The sequence below is a fragment of the Lytechinus variegatus genome, chromosome 10 (assembly GCF_018143015.1).
Source record: "Lytechinus variegatus isolate NC3 chromosome 10, Lvar_3.0, whole genome shotgun sequence".
Lineage (NCBI taxonomy): Eukaryota > Metazoa > Echinodermata > Echinoidea > Temnopleuroida > Toxopneustidae > Lytechinus > Lytechinus variegatus.
Window position 1 is genome coordinate 11,781,540 of NC_054749.1, and position 21,901 is coordinate 11,803,440.

The following is a 21,901-nucleotide window of genomic DNA, read 5'->3' on the forward strand; positions in this document are numbered from 1 at the left end:
AGGCTCAAGTCTTAACATTTGGTCAAGGGTCCTGAAGGGTCAATAAAGAATTTTTTTTGTATAAAACAGTATCAAGATATTGGAATGATTTGCCACTTACACCTACTGGTAGACAGTCTCAATCATTAGGTTTCCTTACAGAGGGATAAAGACCATCATTTCGGTAGTTGTAGATAATTGAACACAATTCAATTCATTAAAATAGTTTGGGTCTAACAGATAAGTCATGATAATAATAATCCTAATGACTATAACATATCATTTTACTTGAATGTACCAGATAACAAAAGCCAATCAGGTAAAATACTTTCTAATCTATGCTTTTTATTCATGTAGGCACCATGCTCCTACAATCTGGAATTCATTTCCTACATCAATTTCATTTTATAACAGATTTAAACACAATCTAAAGCTATATTTGATCAAACGTGACTCTCGTTGAATTCTAAAGGATTTTTTTGGTCTCCTTTTTACTATCACCCCCCCTCTGCTTTCCATTCTCTCCTTCCCTTTTCATGTATGTTTGTTCTGGGTTTGTTTTGGTACACGATGCGATTCATTTTTATTTACTGAGTATTCACTGAATTTGTTCTCCGCTTTTATTAATTGATCAAATCTTATGTTATTAAGGGAACTGTCTTAACAAGACCTCTTTGGTCTTTTACAGCTATACCTTATTTCAATACTTTTTTTCTATTCAATATTCATTTATATACCATTGAATTACTTTATCATATCTTGAATTGCATTTTTTTATTATGTGTTGTTAAATGTTTTTAATATTGGAATTGAATAAAGTTGAATTGAATTGAATCTATTAAACATTACTTACAACAAACACAAAACAGCTATAAATCTTACATAAGGCAAATAACATGCAGAATGGTTTTCATTTTATGTTGAATCTCTCAAAAAAGAATAAACGAAATTCTTTGCTTACTGAGAACTAAGACTAAGATTCTATGATTATAAAAGATGAAAATAAAGATGTCTGACCTGACCGATGACCACACATTTGAGAAAATGAAGCACAAGATGACGATGATCAGCATTAACTTGAGCATCCAGCAGGTCTGATATAAGTACCCATATTGCTTCTATTCCATTCTAAAGAAGAAAGGATAGTGGACGTGAAAATGTTAAGAAATAAAATGTGGCACATGCATGTTTAAATTTTTTCATAAACTATTTCCTATATTTGCAGCTAAATGAAACAAATGCAAGTAATTAGGGGGAATTTCTTAGTTTCACTGATGAATCTGAACCGATCTCGTGGAAGTGAAAATGTTAATAAATATATGTTTAGGGCTTCTCCATAGACATGTAATTGCCTAAATCAAACAAACGCAAGCAATAAGAAAGAATGTCTTAATTTCTATGACCATATCTGATCCATTACACAAAAGAATGTTTTTATGCGGAAAAATGCAAACATCTTCAAACAATTGATTTAAAAAGTAAAGCAGACAGACATGAACAATTATTTGGTAATTTTCATCGCTAAGGAAAATAAAAATTAAATTAAAATCTGTTTCGATGAGACAAAAATGATGAGGGAAAAGTTAACTGTTTTCTTTTTGTAAAGGACAATTCCACCCCAACAAAAATTTGATTTGAATAAAAGGAGAAAACTCAAACAAGCATAACACTGAAGATTTCATCAAAATCAGATGTAAAATTAGAAAATTATGACATTTCAAAGCTTCACTTAGTTTCACAGAAACAGTTTTATGCCCATCCTGGTCAGTATGCAAACGAGAGGAAAGATGACATCATTTACTCAGTATTTCATTATGAAAAATGAAATATTTCAATTTTTTCCTCATTGACATTTGTGTGAAAATAAGTTTTATTACTACTTTAACATATAAATTATCATTGTTTTAACATTTTGTGGTTCAGTCAAGTTGGTCACTATTTTCAAAGCTATTAAAATTGAATTATTGAATATTCAAACAAAAACAAAAGAACAAATATTGAGTGAGGGACTTCATCAACTTTCTCATTTGCATATCACTGAATTGTGCAAATAACTTTAAAAAAAAAGCTACATTTTGAAAGGTCATAACTTTCTTATTTTACATCCGATTTTAATGAAATTTTCATGCTTGTTTGATTGTTCTCTATTGATTCAAATCAACATTTTTCTGGGGTGGACTTGACCTTTAATCCTTTTCTACTCATGAATGAAAACAAAATAAAAAAGAATCCATTAAACAAGAGGCATAAGATTGGACATTTAATACGATTTAATACTCACATCTTCTAACTTCTTTTCTCCAACAAGGGTGCTTAGGTGGTTGATGGCTTTCGTTCGGACATTCATAGGGCTCTCTCGACTCAATTCCTGGGAAGGAGATAGAACCTTTATTACCTGTTCTACTGGGATTTTTTAAAAGAATGTATGCTGTCTTCCTATTTAAGGTATTAAAGCTAACTTTAAGTACAGGTATAAAAATCTAATCTCAACAGGTGATGGCTGGAAGTAATCCTAAAGTGTTTTATATCTTACACCAAGAATGTCCAGAATGCTGATTTACATTAAAAAAAAGTCTAATTAAAATATTTCAGGCACACTTGAAATTATATTCATTTCATTAGGAAGGGCTTTTCCTGGTCTTGTTAACACATGAAACAACATGTGAGATCACACTATAAATCGATGGGCATTTTCCAGTAATTTGTCTGATCTTCATTTACTCTGTAATTGTATCATTTTCTGAAATATTATTTGGTAGATGTCATTTATTTATAGACTAGTTGTTATAATCCTGTGATCAGTTTATTCAATTCTGTGAACAATTCAATTTTCAGTTGTTACTAGTTACCAGAATTTATCTCTAAAGTTTACTTCTGTGTCAGCTTTTATATGTACACGCTGTATCAATGCAATGTTAAAGTCAATTTTCCCACGGGTTATCAGTGTCCATTGTGATTTAGTGAAAATCATTAGCCAGCCTGATTAATGGTGTAGTACTTAGGCATCTCTTAGTCTCGAAATGCACTGAAAAGACCTTCATTTAGTTTGCAAAACACATTGTCATTCACTCAAATTTAATTTCTGTTTTTCTCAACTAGAGCAAAATTGTCTTTAACTTCTTGTCACAAGAAGCACATCAGCAAATTGAGTACAAATTTGCAATTAATTGCCAGAGTTATGATCGATATGGGGACGTAAAACTGAATTGCAATTAATTGCAAGTTTCTTGCGATGCCCAATAAGTCTTTTTACACTTATACAGACATCAAGCGAGTAGCCTCCTACCTTCTTGAGCGAAGGGGTAATGAAGAACTCTCCTTTCTTGACTTGTCCATCTCCAGGGCTGGCTCCCTTCTGTCCCCGAATGCCGAAGAAACCTTGCATCCGCTGCCGCAAGGTCTCTTTAGGGGCTCGAGACATGATGGTGGTACTCTCAACTTCTGTGGATAGTAGTGAAGAAAATATTTGATTGATTTCCTTAAAATGGTTAATTGGGAAAAGCTATCGTTCACAGCCAGTTGGCTGCAGTCTAGTACAGTACAGACTCCAGAGTAACATAAATGCACACAGGTTAAAGGGGAATCCAGCCTTGGCCACAAAATGTTGTGTTAGGAAGAAGAAAAATGAATTAAACAGAATGGTGAAAGTTTGAAAGAAATCGGACAAGCAATAAGAAAGGAATAGCTGCTTTAAGATTGAAATCACTAATATTATGAAGATTTCAAATTGGCAACTGGGTAAGTAAATCATGACAAGTGGCAAGGACAACTTTCCCATAGGCCATGTACTTTATTATCAGGGATTTGTGGTTTTCTCCTAAGTACCCATTCCCCTGGGGCAGAAATCTAAATATAGCCCAGGTAGTATATTGTTTTATGTCCTCATGAAAGAATATGATTTTAAATAAAACTTTTAGGGAAAATTACATTTTAGCCATAATATGTATTGGAGTATATGGAAGAGTAGTCCTTGCCTTACATCACTATGACATCCCATATGCTGCCAATTTGAAGTCTCCATGGGTATAGTGATTACCAATATTTACAACTTTTAAAAATTCATAACTTTCTTGTTGCATGTCCAATATTGGTCGAACTTTCACCTAACAACTTGTCTGATTCTCCTTTTCCTTATAAAAACAAGTTTTTATTTGGGTTGGATTCCCCTTTAAATGCTCACAGATCTAGAGAAATATAGGTTTTTATTGGGTGATGTGTGTATCTGCATGCAGCACAATATCGCACTCGCACTGTTTGTGTCCAGGAATGGTAGTCGAATGTAACTCCTAGTACCAATGAGGTCAAAACGTCACATGATTGACCTCACAGGTGACAATAGCGCATATACGGATTGTGCATTTGTAGAAAGTCAGCACCTGTGGTTACACAAAATTACAACATGGCTTGTTGGTGGGGTAAATTGTATGGCATGTCTGGTGATTTTATTTATTTTTTCTTTTAATTTTAAACTTTTTTTGAGTGAAAATAGTCGTTGTTCATTGCAGTTTAGATATCACAAATTATATCAATGGGACAAATTTTGATTAAATATCTGTCACACGGGGGACCCACTGCCATTGACGGGTTGATACCATGCGCGACGATGGGGTCTCGAGGAGCACCCTAAACAAGTATTTTCCAAATTCTAAGAATGCACCCTTTACAAGAAGTGGCGAGTGAAACCCTACCCTTAACAAATATTGGAAACAAAATGATACCCTTGGCAAGGCAAGTATTCCCTGAATTGAAGCCCTAAACAAGTACAGTGATATTTTAGTTAATATGTGATCACGGACATTGGTTTTACCTTCACCTACGTTATTGTGTATACAGCCCAACATCATGCAAAACGGACTGTAAACACGTAGTGTCTCTTTTTTTTTAGTCTCTTTTACACCCTCGCAAATTTAACCCTAAACACGTAGCTTTCCTTGCAAAATAGATAGAGGTCTACCCTTTTTTTCATTATTTTTGACACCCTTATTACGTTACATACGTAACATGCCCTATCTTGAAAAAGACGCCCTTTTTGCGTGTTTTGGGGGTCATGCATGGTAATGGTATCCTCTTGTCAGTAAACTGTAACTTACTGTAAGTGCCCCCCCCCCCCAGCGCTTTCATCAACTCAACATAGACAAGGGCGGCAGCTCATTCAACTTCAAGTTCAAGGCCATTGACAGAACCTTCCAATCCTCATTCCGCCCTCTCTCACCCGATGCCTTTTTTTCCCAGGAGGGCCCTGCATCGTATACATCCAGATCCTGAACTGATAATAATTTTTTAAATGTGCGCAAATTATGGTCACCCCATCATACATAGCCAAGGCCTACACAGAAACAGACATCTGGGACCGAAGACGAAAATTATTTGCTATGATTGTCAACACCTTTAAATTTAATTTCACCTTCCTCGCATCAAATTAAATATTCTTTATATTACGCGGAGTTAGAAGAGAGGTAAATTATGTAAAAAAAAGTTTGGAAACACGTACGTACTTACCCTTTATTTGCTAAAAATGTCAACAATTTCCACCACACTGATGATACGCGCCGCGACGGAGCCCATATAGCTGGAGGTTCAGTCAGCTGACATCTCGTGTTTCTTTTTTCATTGCATATATCGCTACAATGCACATGCGCGCGCTGTCATATGAAACTTTTTTTTTTTTTGGGGGGGGGGGGGTGAGTCACCACAATATATACAGTAGGTCGCATGTCATAAGGTGGTCCAATTTTGCGAACAGTGTAAAAAAAATATATACTTTTTTATATGTTATAGCTATTACCATTCTCTAAATAATGAAAAAAAATTTAAGTTTCAAATACCTTTATTTTTATTACGTATATACATGTACGTCAATGTAAATACGAATTTTGAAATGTGTTTTTCTCAAATTGGACCTGCTGCACATAAAATGGTGTCAAAAGTTAATGCAACATTGGATCATCCTATAGTATTTTCCAGTTATAATCTTCTAACATCAGTAATTAAATCTGTAACAAAAATTGAATATTATTATCTATTATTGTATGCATATTTTTGCACTAATTAATTAACAATGTTCAATTTAACTTTTTTGCCGCCAAAATAGCTGTCACTGGATTCATAATTTTATGCTTGGCAAAATGACTACATCATGGGTAGAAATGTTTGTCGCAATGATACACAACATTTGTACTAAAAATTAAGACTACAAATTAGATAATTAACCAAATATCTCCAGCTTACTAATTGATTAGGTTTCTGATCACAAGTATTTCATTTCTGCATATTGAAAAAAAAAAATCGTCATTTTTTTTACATTTAGTTGTTCCCTGCTTTAAAATGCCCAGAAATATGGGGATAACTGTCATATTAATAATAATAATATGCAACATTTATATAGCGCTTAATGTTTCTAAGCGCTGCATACTATTACCCCGGCTTTAGCACGGCTACCCTGATCGGGCGCAACGAGCATTCCAAGGAATTTCTTCCTACCGGGTACCCATTTACTACACCTGGGTCGAGATTGGCAAATGTGGATAAACGCCTTGCCAAAGGACGCTTTTTAAAGTAAGTTACACATTATATATTACACATTAAAATAAGTTAAGTTTAATTATTATTCTATCATTCACCGCATCCACCGGCTCCGCCACCCCTGTTACTTCAAACTTAATGTGCTATAGTTTTTGTTCCTGATATCTAATTCATAATAATATATTTAGCCTATACTTCTAGCTTGAAAATGAGATCTTACTCAATAAATTTGGTCAAGAAACTGTGATGTAGCAACAATTTTTCCACGGCACCTTGTGGAAAACTGTTTATACGCCACCCTTTTTGCATACCCAACTTGTGAAATGCAACCACGGCAGTATAGCATTAAAAACAACAACAACTATAAACAGGCTTGCAAAAATGGGGTCCCCGCCATGTATAGAATGACGATAATAAAAAGTAATTGTACTATTTACACGATGAAAAACTGAAGAAGAAATCAGAATTTACTATTAGCACTAGTAAATAAGATATAGAGAAGATACAAGGAGAAGAAGAAGAAGAAGAAGAAGAAGAAGAAGAAGAGAAGGAGGAGGACTTTGACCCGGGCTTTGACTTTTCAAATTGAAACTTTATTTACAATCAAACTATAACATAATAATAAAATCAGAATAATATACTTCGTAAGTACAAAAAAGGACTCATATAAACAAACCAAGAAATAATGATAATAATAATAATATGAAGAAGAAGAAGGAGAAGAAAAGAAGAAGAAAAAGAAGAAGAAGAAGATGAAAGAAGAAGTCATAATTGAATACTTGCACTGTCGAAGCTAGTCTGCTGGGCAAACCCTTCACTCGAAATAAGGGTCTGAATGTGCAGCCTAATCATGCCTTGTGTACTGAAGGCTCTCTCGCAAGTTTTGTATGTGCTAGTCTTTGCGCGGAGGCACACTTGTTGATCAAAGTTCCAATCAGGGTCTGTGCCTGCAGACTATGTCGAAGCTGCGACTGACTATAACATCACGGTTTTTAATAGAGGTTTTATTTTTTTTCTAGCAATTAAAACAAAGCAAGAGAGAAAAGAGGAAGAAAAGGAAGATAATAGAAAAATGGGAACACTACAATAGGGACTATAGCTTGGGTTAAGGGGGAGTTCACTGTGATAAAAATGTTTATTGTAAAAATAGCAGGAAAAATTTTTGGTACATGTTTAAAGAAAATCAATTATTTTACAAAAGTTAGTTAGTTTTGCAGTTTCTTAATTTGTGATGTCATATGCGAGCAGTTTCCCCTTAGTAGAACAAAAGCAATGAAATCAAATTTTCTCATTCTTCACCTAGTGACCCTCCCCCCAAAAAAGAAGAAATGTGAAATGATAGAACTGTACAATGGCCCGTGTCACTTTATAATACCTCTAGTAATATTGTGCCCTCGGAGAGGACCTTAAGCCGTCGGTCCTCCGATTGCTTGCTTACAAGCATTCACGCTTTTTTAGCAATCAGGTAAAAAAAAAAAATCACCACCACTTACCATTTACCAAATTGAGCAAAATTACGTCATCTATAGGTCGCCTTGCTTTCTTATCTCCTGGCGTTATTGTGAGATCCGTGGATATGGCTCCTCTATTCAGTCACTCTAAAAATAATAATTAAAACCTTGAACACGTCACGAATTGAAAATACTCGTTTCTTTCATTCTCACGAAAACTTCGTCGTCTTTTCTTCAAAGGGTCGACCGCTCGACCCAATATTCTATTGCGCCAAGTCAGTCGTATAGACTTCGGGATTTGACATTCGACATCCTGGCATTAGACGCCAGAGAAAGGGAATACTAATTCATATTTACTATTAATTACTTGATTTAGCACAACGGATCGAACCAATGTTGGAGAATTGAAATGTAGCAAGATGGGTGTTTGGAACCACATAACTTTTCTTATATGCTTAGTGTCTTTATTTAGCACGGCGGCCGCACAATCGGGTATGTATAAGTGTCTTCTTAGAGAAATAAACACATTATTGGGGCATGATTTTTCGTATTGTAACTCATGTGTCATGTTCTGAAAGGTATATAATAAAAGAAGTGAATGGACGCAATATATATATATATATATATATATATATCCCCTATGACGATATTACATTTCGCGTGTTGGACATACATAAAATAAAATAGGCAAAGAGTTAATGCATTGTATTATTTCCAAGTTCAAATTTTCGACGTAAATCCCACGTCTTCTTCAGGGAAATATATATAATTATTTTCTTAAATATTCTAAATGATGGAAGGTAATTAGTATAAACAGGGGCGGCGGAACCGGGCAAGGGACACTTGCCCCCCCCCCCATTCCCCGTAAGAAAAAATTTCCTTTTTCCAAAATGGAAATTTGCCTTTGAATGAAATGTGCCCTTTTTCAAAACGAAATAACTTTTTGAAGTGAAACATAATACTTTTTGAATAAGAAAAATCACAAAATTTTTGTCTCGCCTTTTGCGCTCGCATCAATTATTGTTTAGTAGGGTACTCATCCTGTTTGTTGTTACACCAACAAGCTTAGAATGTCCAGTTTTCATCTTGAATTATCACAATTTTTAAGTTCGCGCATCGCGCTCGCATCATTCGTTCAACAGGTTCCCTTTTGTAGTCAGGCCTGTATTAAAAAGTTCAGCTCGCGCTTCGCGCTCGCGTTAACAGTTAATTAGATACACATTTTTTCATGATTACAAAACTTCTAGGAATGTTTAGCTTCATGTCTTATTATACATGAAATGTTGAAAAGTTTGAGCTCGCTTTTCGCGCTCGGGACATCCCACAAGGACGCCCTTTTAACAGTAATTAGCGTCATAATTGCCCCAAAAGCGAGTTTTATAACTTCAGATTTGTATATATTTTTGTCTTTTTTTCATAATTTACTTTTCATACATGACAAACAAAATATTTTTCCAAGAATTGAATGATTTCTTTGGACAGAGTAGAGTTTATTTCTATCTCAAAATAGTTGTGTGTCTTACAAGAATATAGCCATGTAGCCCTTTACCTCGGTGAAAGATGATGTAGACAAAGTGTTGTAAAATCTGGTGATCATATAGGAGTTAAGTAATGAACATGGGCTTGTGGCATCCAATACCTAAGGATAAATAATTTCAAATATTCTCATCTACGAGGGAACTGTCTTTATTGTAGCAATTGCAAACCTATAACATGATAAACACTTATAGTCAGATATGTCAGTCATTATTATATTGACTTATGTTCGTCACTAATAGTTTTGGGAGGTGCAGTGACCTGGGCCCTGTCTTACAAAGAGTTACGATTGATTCGATCAACCAACAACTATGGAAAGCCAACAACGTCAACATCTAAAATACATGTTTTTGAAAAATATTTTCTAGATGTGATGTATAATTATACATTCACTGTTCCTTAGATCAAATTCCACAATGTTGGTAAAGACGAAAGTGATGTTTAAAGGTGAGGAATAATTACAATCACTGTAATGAGATCAAATGTCAGTGAAAACAAAGTAGATGATGATGATAATAATAATAATAATGATGATGATAATTATAATAATGATAATGATAATAATAATAATAATAATAACAACGATAACAATATAGCTATATTTACCGAGGAAGCAACTTCAGTTCTGAAAATTGTTCTTCCAGTGGGCCCTGCTATTATTATTACCCTGGCTTTAGCAGGGCTACCTAGGCGCTCAAGCATTCAAGTAATTTCTTCCTACCGGGTACCCATTCGCCTCACCTGGGTAGAGTGCAGCACAATGTGGATAAATTTCTTGCTGAAGGAAATTACGCCATGGCTTGGATTCGATTCCGCGACCCCCTGTTTCAAAGTCAGAAGACTAATCCACTGGGCCACAAAGTTCCACATATGATAATAAGCAGTCGAGTTCAGCAATCCATCGGTTGAAAAAATGTTCTCTAGAACAGGTTGATAATCTTGATGAGAACTGAGAATTCCTTCTTCAAAAGAACTGCAAACAGTTCATTGGTGGTATGCAAGTAATTCCACATCCGAAGTCAATGTTTTATTCCACATAGAGGTGAACTATGCTCTGACGTGAAGACTGGCGTGAAACTCTGATCTGATGTCTTGAAGCATTTTTCAGCCTTTTTATATAAATTTACAGTATACGCTTCTAATATTGTCTTTGAAAAGAACACTCTGTTTCTTACTTGAACAGTCCAATCTTTCATGTTCTAGAAGACCCTTGAATGAACTCAGTATATTAGCAATGTGAACAACATAGCTAACCATATTGTCTCTTTTCCTCATGAGTACATAGCGTTCTGGAATATTCTTTAATCACATGCAATGGATATCCTCAGAGAAAAAAATAACTAAATGTGAATGAATGTAATTTCTCTTACAATAATTATATGTAATACTTTGCTATTTTCAGTTTTATGTAAATGATCTAGGTACTAGTTCCAAGTTATTCATACTGTCAGAGGCGTCGATCCTGGGGGGGGGGGGGGCGATCGCCCCACCAATGAAAATATTGGGGGGGCAAACATATCGTTTTGCCCCCCAATATTTCCGCATGTGCTAAAAATAAAATAAGATTTTAATGTTACACAGCAATCTGCAAGCGAGATTGAAATACACAACTCGTTCTTTGTCTAAAATCGTTCTCAAAATGTCCACTTTACAGATTGAAATATAAAAAAATTTCAGCTCGCGCTTCGCGCTCGCATCATTTCTGTAACAAAAAACCCATACTTTTCATGATTAAATAGGTGAATATGGTCCCGTTTTCAGTTCTAAGCCTCAAAAGAACGCCCACTTCGATTTTCAATAACGTTTTGTTGGATATATATATATATATTGTTCTTTATTAAAAACGTCCATTTTTTTTCAGTTCGAAATATCAAAATTTTCAGCTCCCGCTTCGCGCTCGCATTAATTTGTTGGTGAGATATGTGTGTGTATATATATATATATATATATATATATATATATGTATATATATATGTGTGTGTGTGTGTGTGTGTATATATATATATATATATACATATAAATGTACACACATATATATATATAGGCATGTGTGTGTGTGTTTGTTTGTTTTGTGTGATCGAGCGCCTTTGGAAAGTTGATTCATGCTTTTAATTGCCCCCCCAATATGAAAAATGGATCGACGCCCCTGCATACTGTCACACTGACAGTAACAGGATTGAGGTTCAATTCCTCAGCCATCGACCACTTTTATTCCCAAACAAATTAAGACATATCTGTATACGATATTCATGATATCTGCATCCTCCTAATCCAGCGGGCACCCACTTGATCAAAATTGTTCATCATACTCTCAAGCCTGTATTATCATCATGATCATGTTAATCCTCATATGTTTGAATTATATGTGCAATCGGATTCTGTTGGTTTTCCTTGTTGTTGTTGACAAATTATTGTTGACATCATGGGATAGTACGTTCCTCTTTTTTTATACATTTGGTTCGAAAAGAAACCCACGATTCAGGGCTAATACACCACATCTTTATATCTCTATAGTTCCTCGGAATGTCTTCTTCCAATACCATCCCCTGAACGAATTGACCGTATCCTGGACTCCACCTGTAAACCTGGATGGCATCACTGGGTACAGCCTGGTGTACACCGCCAACGGTAACCAGAAAGAGGTCACCATCGACGGTCCCGGAGCAACGACCACCACCGTCCAAGACAACGATCTCGCGGGCAACCCTCCCTTAATTGTGCTCCTGGCTCCGATGATGAACGGCAATGTTGATGGTGCTAATATTGTAAGGGCGACGACTCCAACAGAGCAAGGTAACGGAATGAATTTCCCACCCCTGACTTTACCCCATCCAAGTAGCTGGACAGGTCAACCATACACATTATTGCGGTTGTTCCAGATACATGGATTGGAATAGGTTGGAATCTACTAAAAGGGAAACTAAATAATCATATGATTTTGAGTGGCGCATATATATATCATAATATAAGACAACTGATGTTAATATATTGTATGTTTGTGGTTGACCTGCATCCAGAATAGAACCATGGACCTGGTATTATGATCTTCACGTTGAATTCAATTAAGAGACAATTAAAACGAAATATTGTTAAAAAACTAAATAAAAACAAGCCCCCCTACTATGGGTAGCCCACAAAATCAACAATGACAAGGCACTTATAATGTCTCTAACACTGTCTACCTGAAAATATTTTATTCCGAGGCGCAGAACAAACAAATAGAAATAAGAGATTTTGGATGAGTGTCATAGTGCAAAGAACTGATAATGCTGGAAAAGATTTTCTTGATGAAACGTAATACACTCTAAAAACACTGAGTAATATTTTACCCCAAACTGGGCTGTTTCAACGCAACATTGCGTGAAATTTACAAAATATTTGGTATTTTTTTACCCAACCAACATGCATGTTCCCATTTTACCGGGTAAACCTTTTTTTAGTAGGAATGTGGAAAAATAAGAGGAATATTAAATATCGGCATTTACAAATGATTCCAAGTACAAGATCTCCATAAAAATCACTATGCGAGTTGTAATATTATTAATAACATGAGAAATCCTCGTCGAGCAAGTTTCTGTTGGGTCAACTTTTTCATACTTCTCAAAGGGTCTGTATTCTTGACTGTCCTAAAATAAATGGAAAAGTAACGCCTTTCTCTGATTTGAAAGGCAGGGCGGTACTAGACATTCTGAATTGGACCTATAAATGAGGACATACTAATATCACACCTATATTTTGTTTGCAAACTTCATCAAGGCTACACACAAGTGCTTATTTTAACGTTAACAAAGAAATAATAACAAGTACGCTGTAGTGTCGAGAAGTCGAGACGTCTCTCTTTGTTACGAGGCGAATGGTAGCAAAACAGGGAATTCGGTAACTCATTGTTTCGTTCTTTTTAAAGATAATATTTGAAAAAATGGAATAAAAGAAACTAAACGACCACAAGAATTTTGACACTGGTTTTTCAAAGGTCAATTAGGCGTGTTATGAAACGCTTTGGAGTACTTTCCTTCTGTGTGAACTTACATTCACCAATTGCAAGGAGTTCCATGCTGAGGATACATATATAAATGCAAATAAAACAAAAAATATGCCAAGTATTGACAATGGCAATGTTTATAGCATTTTAAAACGATTTCTCAGTAATTAAATATCACCTATCACTCACAGCGATGCAACAATGTAGTTACGTCGTTACCACAGAAATCACATATGCCAACTCGTGTTCACAGAATCACATGTACCAAAAAAATGGATTGTACATGATACGAAAACAATTTTGAAAAGAAAATCATCTAGAACAGTATCTTTGGTTTGAAGAAAAGGTAAATGTGAAAAAACATGGAGATGGAGAAAAAAAGAGAGTTTACCAGAGAGTATATGAACGAAAAACCAAAGGCACAGAGATAAAGAAGAATGAGGGTAAAACAGATATAAAAGGATGAATGTGATATAAATAGTAATAACAATGATATAATAATAATAGTATTAATAATTCTATAATGGTGGTGATACTACTATTACGTCAAAAATGATAATAATTGGAACTTAGAGAGCGCAATCTATTGTATGAGGCGCACAAGAAAATGAAAAAAAGAGAGTTTGGATGAGCTTCTTAGTTCCAAAAACAGACAATAGAAAGAAAAGACTTCAGTTTAGATTTTAAAGACTTACATGATGACAGATTGCTAAAATTCAATTACCAGTTATTCCAAAGAGAAGGTGCTGTGGCAGAGAAAGCTCGACCACCACAGCCTTCTCATGAATTAGGATCTTTAGAAAAAGCTGGTGTGATGATCTCAGGCTTCATCTTTTACAAATAGGAAATGCTGTGATGACACCACGGTCATGAGAGTGAACTCTGATAACCGATCATGAACATGATGATGAAAAAATGGGTTATATCAGTAGCGGACCGTGACCCGAATGAGACAAATGATTGGAGGGGCACTGTATTCTTTGTGAATAATGCTGTGCCCATCCAATGCTTTGTCTCCTCCGGGTCACGGTCCGCCACTGGGTTATACGATGCACCTTCAGAAACTGACAGTCCGGGGAGTGTTTCATCAATATTTTTGTCTGACAAGTTATCAGATATGACAGCTTTCCTTGATGTTGATTGGCTAAGGAGCACTATTACTCTGGCAACTTTCGGATAAAATGGGACTTGTCGGATAAATCGTCCGACAAGTTCTTTCATGAAACGTTCCCCAGGGCTTCTTGACATAAAGCTAAGCAGTTGATCGTAAGGCTGATTTTTATGATTGACCATGCTTAATACTCAATGTAATCACCTGTAGAAAATCATTTTTTTAGCTATGTGCTATGGAGTTCAGGGGGAGAATTTTATTCCTGGGATTAACAATGAAATCGAAATGACTATTCTCGAACTCTTTATCATTCATGGTTTCTGGTGTAAGAAGGGTGCACAAATTCGGGACTTATGTTGCCGGCAATATTTTACATTACGGTGATTGTCTTTGTTGATTATCATCATATCACCACCAATCACCATTTTCATCATCATCATCATCTTCATCATTATCATCATCATCATCATCATCATCATCATCATCATCACCATCATCATCATTGGCATCATCATCATCAAGTATCATTTTCATTTTTTTGGAAAGAATATTATCATTGTTATACTATTTTCTAAATCATCATAGCTGTTATTATAGATTTTTTGTTCAATGACTACTATCCTGAAGCAAATAGGCATTTTAATTTGGGAGCGTAACATCTTTAAAAACTTAAATCACTGTCTTAAAGAATTCGGCGTTGTAGGGTTAAGATGAACAGAGAGTCCTTGCACACTCTTAAAAATATTGGGTAAAAATGCTCCATGATGGTAATTATGTATCCAACCAACATTGGGCATTTCTTTTGGGCATTATTATTTATCCAGTGTGATGAAAATTTGCTCATTCTAAAGTAATTTCTGCTTACTTTTTAACCATACTGGACAATATGCTTCCCGCATTGTGTAAAATACTGCCCAAAATTGGTTGGATACATAATTACCCTCGTGCTGGTTAAAATTTTGCCCAATATTTTTTACAGTGCACAGATACCTTGGAAAATATCACAGAAATTGATTAATCAACTTATTGATATCTTCGTACATAGACCAAGTCCTGCCACCTGCACCACAAGATGCAACAGTTCAGCGGACATCGATCAACAGCTACCAGCTGACATGGACTAATACGAATGGTAACAGCCCGGTGGCTATCGAGGGATACGTTATTTCGTTCGCACCAACGACACCAACTGGGACTGATTTCAGCAGTATAGAAGTGCCTCCCGACAGGAACGTGGAACAGATCCAGGGCCTCCAGCCAGACACAGACTACACGTTCTATCTGTATAGCCAGAACAATGGACTGAGATCTCGAGCGAACCTGACGACGCTACCTCCCGTAACCCAAGGTAATAGAACATGTAGTTCACCCCACTCACAATATTAAGGTACAAGGTAGTAAGATATCCCCCTTAAAGCATTTCTCTCCTCTTAAAGGACCAGTTAACCCCAACAAAAAGTTGTTTAGAATAGAAAGAGAAAATTCCCATGAAGCATAACACTGAAAATTTCACCAAAATCGGATGTAAAATATGAAAGTTTTAACATATTTAATTTTCGCTTCATTTCACAAAACGGTTAATGCACATCCAGGTCTGTAAGTAAATGAGGGGACTGATGGCGTCACTTACTCTCTATTCCTTTTGTATTTCATCATATGAAATATGAAATATTCTACCACTGACATTGTAAAGTGTAACCAAGTTTTGTAACTCTCTGAACATGTGGAATTATCATTGTTTTCGACATTTTATTGTTCAGCCGAGATGGTCCTTGTTTCAAATGTATAAATATTCAAATATTACTGGCCCTATAATTCAAAATATAAAAAAAATAAACAGTGAGTGAGGGACGTCATCGACTCTCTCATTTGCATATCATTGAGTTGTGTGTATAACAGTACCGTTTCGTTGAAAATGGTGAAAATTAAAAATGACATTACTTTTTTTTAGCATCCGATCATAATCAAATTTTCAACATTGTGCTTGTTTGATCTTTCTCTATTGATTAAAATCAACATTTTTCTTGGATGGACTTGATCTTTAAGTAATTCTGCACAGTTTATACAAGGTGGAATGGAATATTCAATGGAATGACGAGTTGGGATTATGTTCTGAAATATGGCCGAAGATTTGAACATCAATCTTTCCCAATTCATCCACTGTGCTTATTCCGATCTTTTGAACTGCATGACCATGATCATGATGATGAAAGAATGGGTTATACCAGTGGCGGACCGTGACCCGAATGAGACAAATGATTGAAGGGGCACTGTATTCTTTGTGAACAATGTTGTGCCCATCCAATGCTTTAATTTGTCTCCTCCGGGTCACGGTCCGCCACTGGGTTATACTACGCACCTTCAGAAACTGACAGTCCGGGGAGTGTTTCATATCTGACAACTTTCCTTGATGTTGATTGGCTAAGGAGCATTGTTACTATGGCAACTGTCGGATAAATCCATCCACTGTGCTTATTCCGATCTTTTTATGTATATTTTATTAAGAACTGCAGACCAGTGGATGATTACCATATTTCACATGAAAGGTGACGCGAACCATTCTTGAATACACGAAAGCAATGAGCTAGTTTTATAGCACGAAGTCCACAAGGTTGTTATCGATTTTGATTGTTGTTTTCCTCCAATTTCTAGATCTAAAGCCTCCTGAAAACTTTATCTTATACCAGCTGAGTCTTTCATCCATTTTGCTCCGATGGGACCCACCAGCTCCTCCTGATAATTCCTTTGAAGACTACGTGGTCGTATACCTTAATAACGATAATGGACAAGTGCTAGAAGAGATCCAATTGGATTCGACGATAACCAATTATGTTGTATCCAATCTTCAAGGAGACATTTCGTATATTTTCAGGGTTGTTACTCAAGCCGGTACTGCAAGAAGTGAAAGCAATGGATTCATTGCAAAGCCATTAGGTAAATTATTAAGATCATATTGGAGTGGAAGCACAAACACTTATGTCATGAAAACTGTAGGCATTTTTTAGAAATACAAAAAAGTTTTTTCTTTGTAATCTGAAAACTTACCAGAGGTTTGTCAGACCTAGCAACAACTGAAATTTGCAAATTGAATTCCACATGTGATGGTATAGGTCAGCAAGAAAGAAACAACGTGTGGTGCATATTTTTCTACAACATTGTCTAGAATAAGCTGATTTTGTTTGAGGATGTATGACACTTAAAATAAGGAGCCTTTGAGGAAAACATACAATTCTAAATTCCTATATAAATGAATGCTAATTAGTTTGTACATAGTGATGTTTAACATAAGTCCAGTGTGATAACAATTTGTGAACATATATCGCGGACAATGTTATAATGTGATTACCACTGTAGAAATGATCAAATTGAACAGATTGAAGGTGTTGGCCCCTATTCTGATATCAGGTTTAACTTAAACCTCGGTCTAACTCTGTGCTTAGATTACGAGGAGCCACAAATATATTGTATATTTTTTACGTTTACTCTTTTGTTTCTTTTTGCTTCCATAATGAAGAAAAATACTTCAGTTATCATTCCCAGACAATAATAAAAAATTTGAGTATCAAATGAATTAATTAATTGGATGTGTAGGGGAAGGCGGGGTAAGTTGTGACAGTTTTTGCTTTTTGCATGTTAGAATTGATATGATTAATAATCTTGTCGAAATAAGTACCTTGCCTTGAAATTTAATTCTTCTGAAATATTTTCCACCTATAAATAACTTTCTATCCCCACACTTAAAGTCATCGTGACCTTTGAAAAAAAACGATGTCCAATGGCTCAACTTGCCCCATATATGGGGTAAGTTTGAGCCCCCTTCTGGGGTAAGTTGAGCCACAAAAACTATGTACAAAATGTATGGGGGGAACCAGCATGTCAATTTTTTGTTTAAAGTCTTTTCACTTGCTAATTCTCTATAAATACTAACATCCTGTAAAAGGAAAAGAGCAGTCATGTAAATTTGCTCCTTTCAGCCTGCATTTCAATCGATTTTTATGGTTTGTTTGTTTTTTAAGATACATTACCATAGGAATTACCATGGCTCAACATGCCCCATGCTGTTTGGCTCAACTTACCCCAGTCCGTACTTAGTGCGATAATTTTGTATCCACACATTTATTATGCATCCATCATATAAAAGACTATGACAAGAATGAAGATCCATACCTGGACTAATAATGTTGTTATCATGTCTTTATTAGATTTAAAGACGTGTGTGTTTATAAAGCACTTATCTATTTCACACTCTTTTTTACTTTTTTGGCTGAAATTCATATTTTTCCCTCTAAAAATCTACTTTTTGTTTCAAAGTTGGAAACAATTTGGTGGGGTTAGGGGTTATGCTACGGGTCATCAATACATGACACCACCACAATGTCTGACTCATTCATTATTGGCCTGGGGCTGGTGGCTCAACTTGCCCCTATGCTCAACTTACCCCGCCTTCCCCTACTGTTAGGGATTTGTGTCTTAATTAGCTCTCCATAGTTAAACCACAACTTAAAAACCAGGGTTTAATGCAAACCTGAGTTCAGAATACGGGCCACCGTGTTCCACACTTCAAACACACTTTAAGACAATTGTGCTCTTTACAGCACGCAAGATTTGTCGAAAAGAACCTTGCTTAATCCTATCATGAAAAAGAAGAACATCGCGCCAGACATTTCACTATGGAGTAAACAACAACAACAACAACAACAACAATAACAACAAAAACAGATGAACCATGTCAACCAATGACCTTACAAAAAAAAGTTTAAGTACGTTAAAGTCCTAGAAGAAAATGAAGGAGAACTAAAACTCATTTTTATTACCATTGTTTCCAATTGATACTCCCTTTTTCAGATCCCTTTACAAACATTCAACCGATGGTCGGAGCAGTGACGGATCAAAAGATACAGTTGTCCTGGCAGAACCCCAACCTCAACAGGAACTTTGTTGTGCATCTTTTCAAAGACGACGGGACACAGGAGATCAACCAAACGCTGCCCAATCTGCAGAGTACTACGACTGTGATTCAAGATTTGATGTCTGATTCTACTTACGTCATTGTAGTTGAGGATTCCCTTACCTTGACTGTTCTGGGGGTAGTCCAGGCAATGACAAGTAAGAACCTTATACACCTGTCGTTTCTGTAATCATTGACTCAAAGTGTGATGTGCTAATCATAGAAATGCTTTGAGTAGACTTTTTATTAAAAAAATGAATCTCGTTTTCATCTTCATATTGCCACATGTGGTACTCCTATTGAAGATCTATGAATTCCCGCAAAGAAACTCTTTTTACGCAAATATTGGTCTCCTATCGTGTAAATCTAACATTGTTCTCTCCCCAATCAAAAAAACATGTATGTAAGAAAATGATATCATGTAAATCAGTAAATCAAACATCAGATTGATTTTTTTTAAACTGTCAAAGATGTCGTGATAACTATGTGGTTTTAACTATCAGGATATTTAAATACATGCATAAAATGCCTACCAATAAGGAGTTAATACTTTGTTAGTTACAATCAAAGTTGTTTACTGTCATGTAACGAATGTGCTTATCCTCCACAGATACACCACCTAACTCGGCTGTTACGGTGAACAGCAAGACTGCATCATCGGTTACACTATCCTGGATAGGGATTCCATTAGCCACCAACTATAGGATATCTTACATTAGTCAAGATAATACAGGGGCGGGTGTCATAAGCTCAACTACCCCAACTTCAGTAGTGACAGGTCTGCAACCTCAGATGACTTATACATTCTCTGTAGTAGCTACTGTAGGCACATCCGAAGTAAACGTAGGGTCAGTGACTGAAACTACAGGTAAGGCCCAACCTAAAAAGGTCATGCTAAGATTTCGTAACTACATACCAATTTTATAGAATAACGTAGATTTCAATTAGAGGTCGTTCCTTAGAAAACCTTTGTCAAATGTCCTTGTTTTGCCAGTCTGTTACAAGATAGAATCAACAAAGTTGAATGTTGAACTTATACATAATCATGAAAAATGAAATAAATGTTTTCGGGAAATAAAGAGGGACAGAAAGTACCTAAATCAGCTTTGACTATTGAAACGTATTTTTCTAGGTCTATTCCTATTTTCTTTGATGATGTGTATCGTATTCAAGAATACAATCACTCACTTTATTGACAAATCATTTTTACTCGAATCATAGCTTTGATATTTCCCATCTAAAGCAACCTCTCTTCAGGTCGAATCTTCTCGTCGAACATTGTTATTCAGTCTTGTGGATGTACTTTTCATCTTCTATACACCCAGATACCGTGTCGACTATGGCTGTGAACGCCACACCAGGGACTAATACCATTGACCTGTCATGGGCCAGCATTCCTAATACTGTTGTGTACCAAATCGTCTATCAGCCACTTGTTCCAGTTGGTATTGCCATAGAGAGAAACTCCTTCGAAAATTTCTTCACCTTAACTGACCTGCTCCCAGTGACGACGTATAACATTACGGTATATGCAGTCACAAGCAGCTTAGGCACGTCTGCCCTGGTGACAGTAGGGACAGTCGTTGCGTCAACGGTCACAGGTAAATGAAGCTAGATGATCCGGATCCATGTAGATCTCTGCACAATATCACTCCCATCAATAAGGGGATGATAGTGCTACTGTAAGCTTCTTGAACCTGGAACATTCGTGACCGAAAGCTTGTCTACAGAACCTCATATTATTACATGAATTAACAAAAGAGTAAAATATCTTCTAATTAATTTCTCCTATGACTGTAATTTCATGGACGTAAGGCAGTTAATTTTGATCGATATCGTAAGATAGTGTTTGTAGTCTACTTTAGAGAACTTCAGTAGGGGCCTATAAGCATGATAAGGTTGAGAGCTCGATGGTGTAACTTATGTTTAAATAAATCATGACATATTTTGGATCGTGTTGTTTTAAAATGCCTCAACACTGTTTTTTTTAATTTTCATTTCAGTTTTAAAACCACCAGAAAACTTTATTTTATACCAGCTGAGTGTTTCATCCGTTTTGCTCCGATGGGATCCACCGTCACCGCCTGACAATTCCTTCGGAAACTACGTGGTCGTATACTTCGACAGCGCTAATGGAGAAGCGCCACAAGAGATACAATTGGATTCGACGGTAACCAGTCATGTTTTGTCCAATCTTCGTGGAGACGCTTCATATATCTTTCAGGTCGTCACTCAGGCCGGTACCACAAGAAGTGAAAGCAACCCGTTCATTGGAAAAGCATTAGGTAATAATAACCCGGAGACCGAAACCGAGACCGATCCCACTACCCGATGAAATGACACGAGCCATCAATTTTCCCTGTTCGCCATGA

The 21,901-nt window shown here is 36.0% G+C and overlaps 2 protein-coding genes across 2 annotated transcripts in view; one reads left to right on the top strand and one right to left on the bottom strand.

Annotated features, from left to right (window-relative positions):
• LOC121423311 (tuberin-like) overlaps positions 1-5,588 on the bottom strand; it is a 73,451-nt gene extending 67,863 nt beyond the window's left edge. Inside the window, 4 exon segments of the mRNA XM_041618657.1 lie at positions 997-1,107; positions 2,261-2,347; positions 3,266-3,420; positions 5,479-5,588. Of these exon segments, the coding sequence (XP_041474591.1) occupies positions 997-1,107; positions 2,261-2,347; positions 3,266-3,400 (333 nt within the window). The 5' untranslated portion in view covers positions 3,401-3,420; positions 5,479-5,588.
• Positions 5,589-8,148: 2,560 nt separating this feature from the next.
• LOC121422614 (tenascin-R-like) lies at positions 8,149-21,864 on the top strand. Its single transcript, XM_041617771.1, has 8 exons — positions 8,149-8,444; positions 12,003-12,281; positions 15,627-15,929; positions 17,234-17,515; positions 19,427-19,687; positions 20,140-20,397; positions 20,855-21,130; positions 21,533-21,864. The coding sequence occupies exons 1-8, from the start codon at positions 8,372-8,374 to the stop codon at positions 21,862-21,864; spliced, it is 2,064 nt and encodes a 687-aa protein (XP_041473705.1). The 5' UTR covers positions 8,149-8,371.
• The last annotated feature ends 37 nt before the right edge of the window (positions 21,865-21,901 follow it).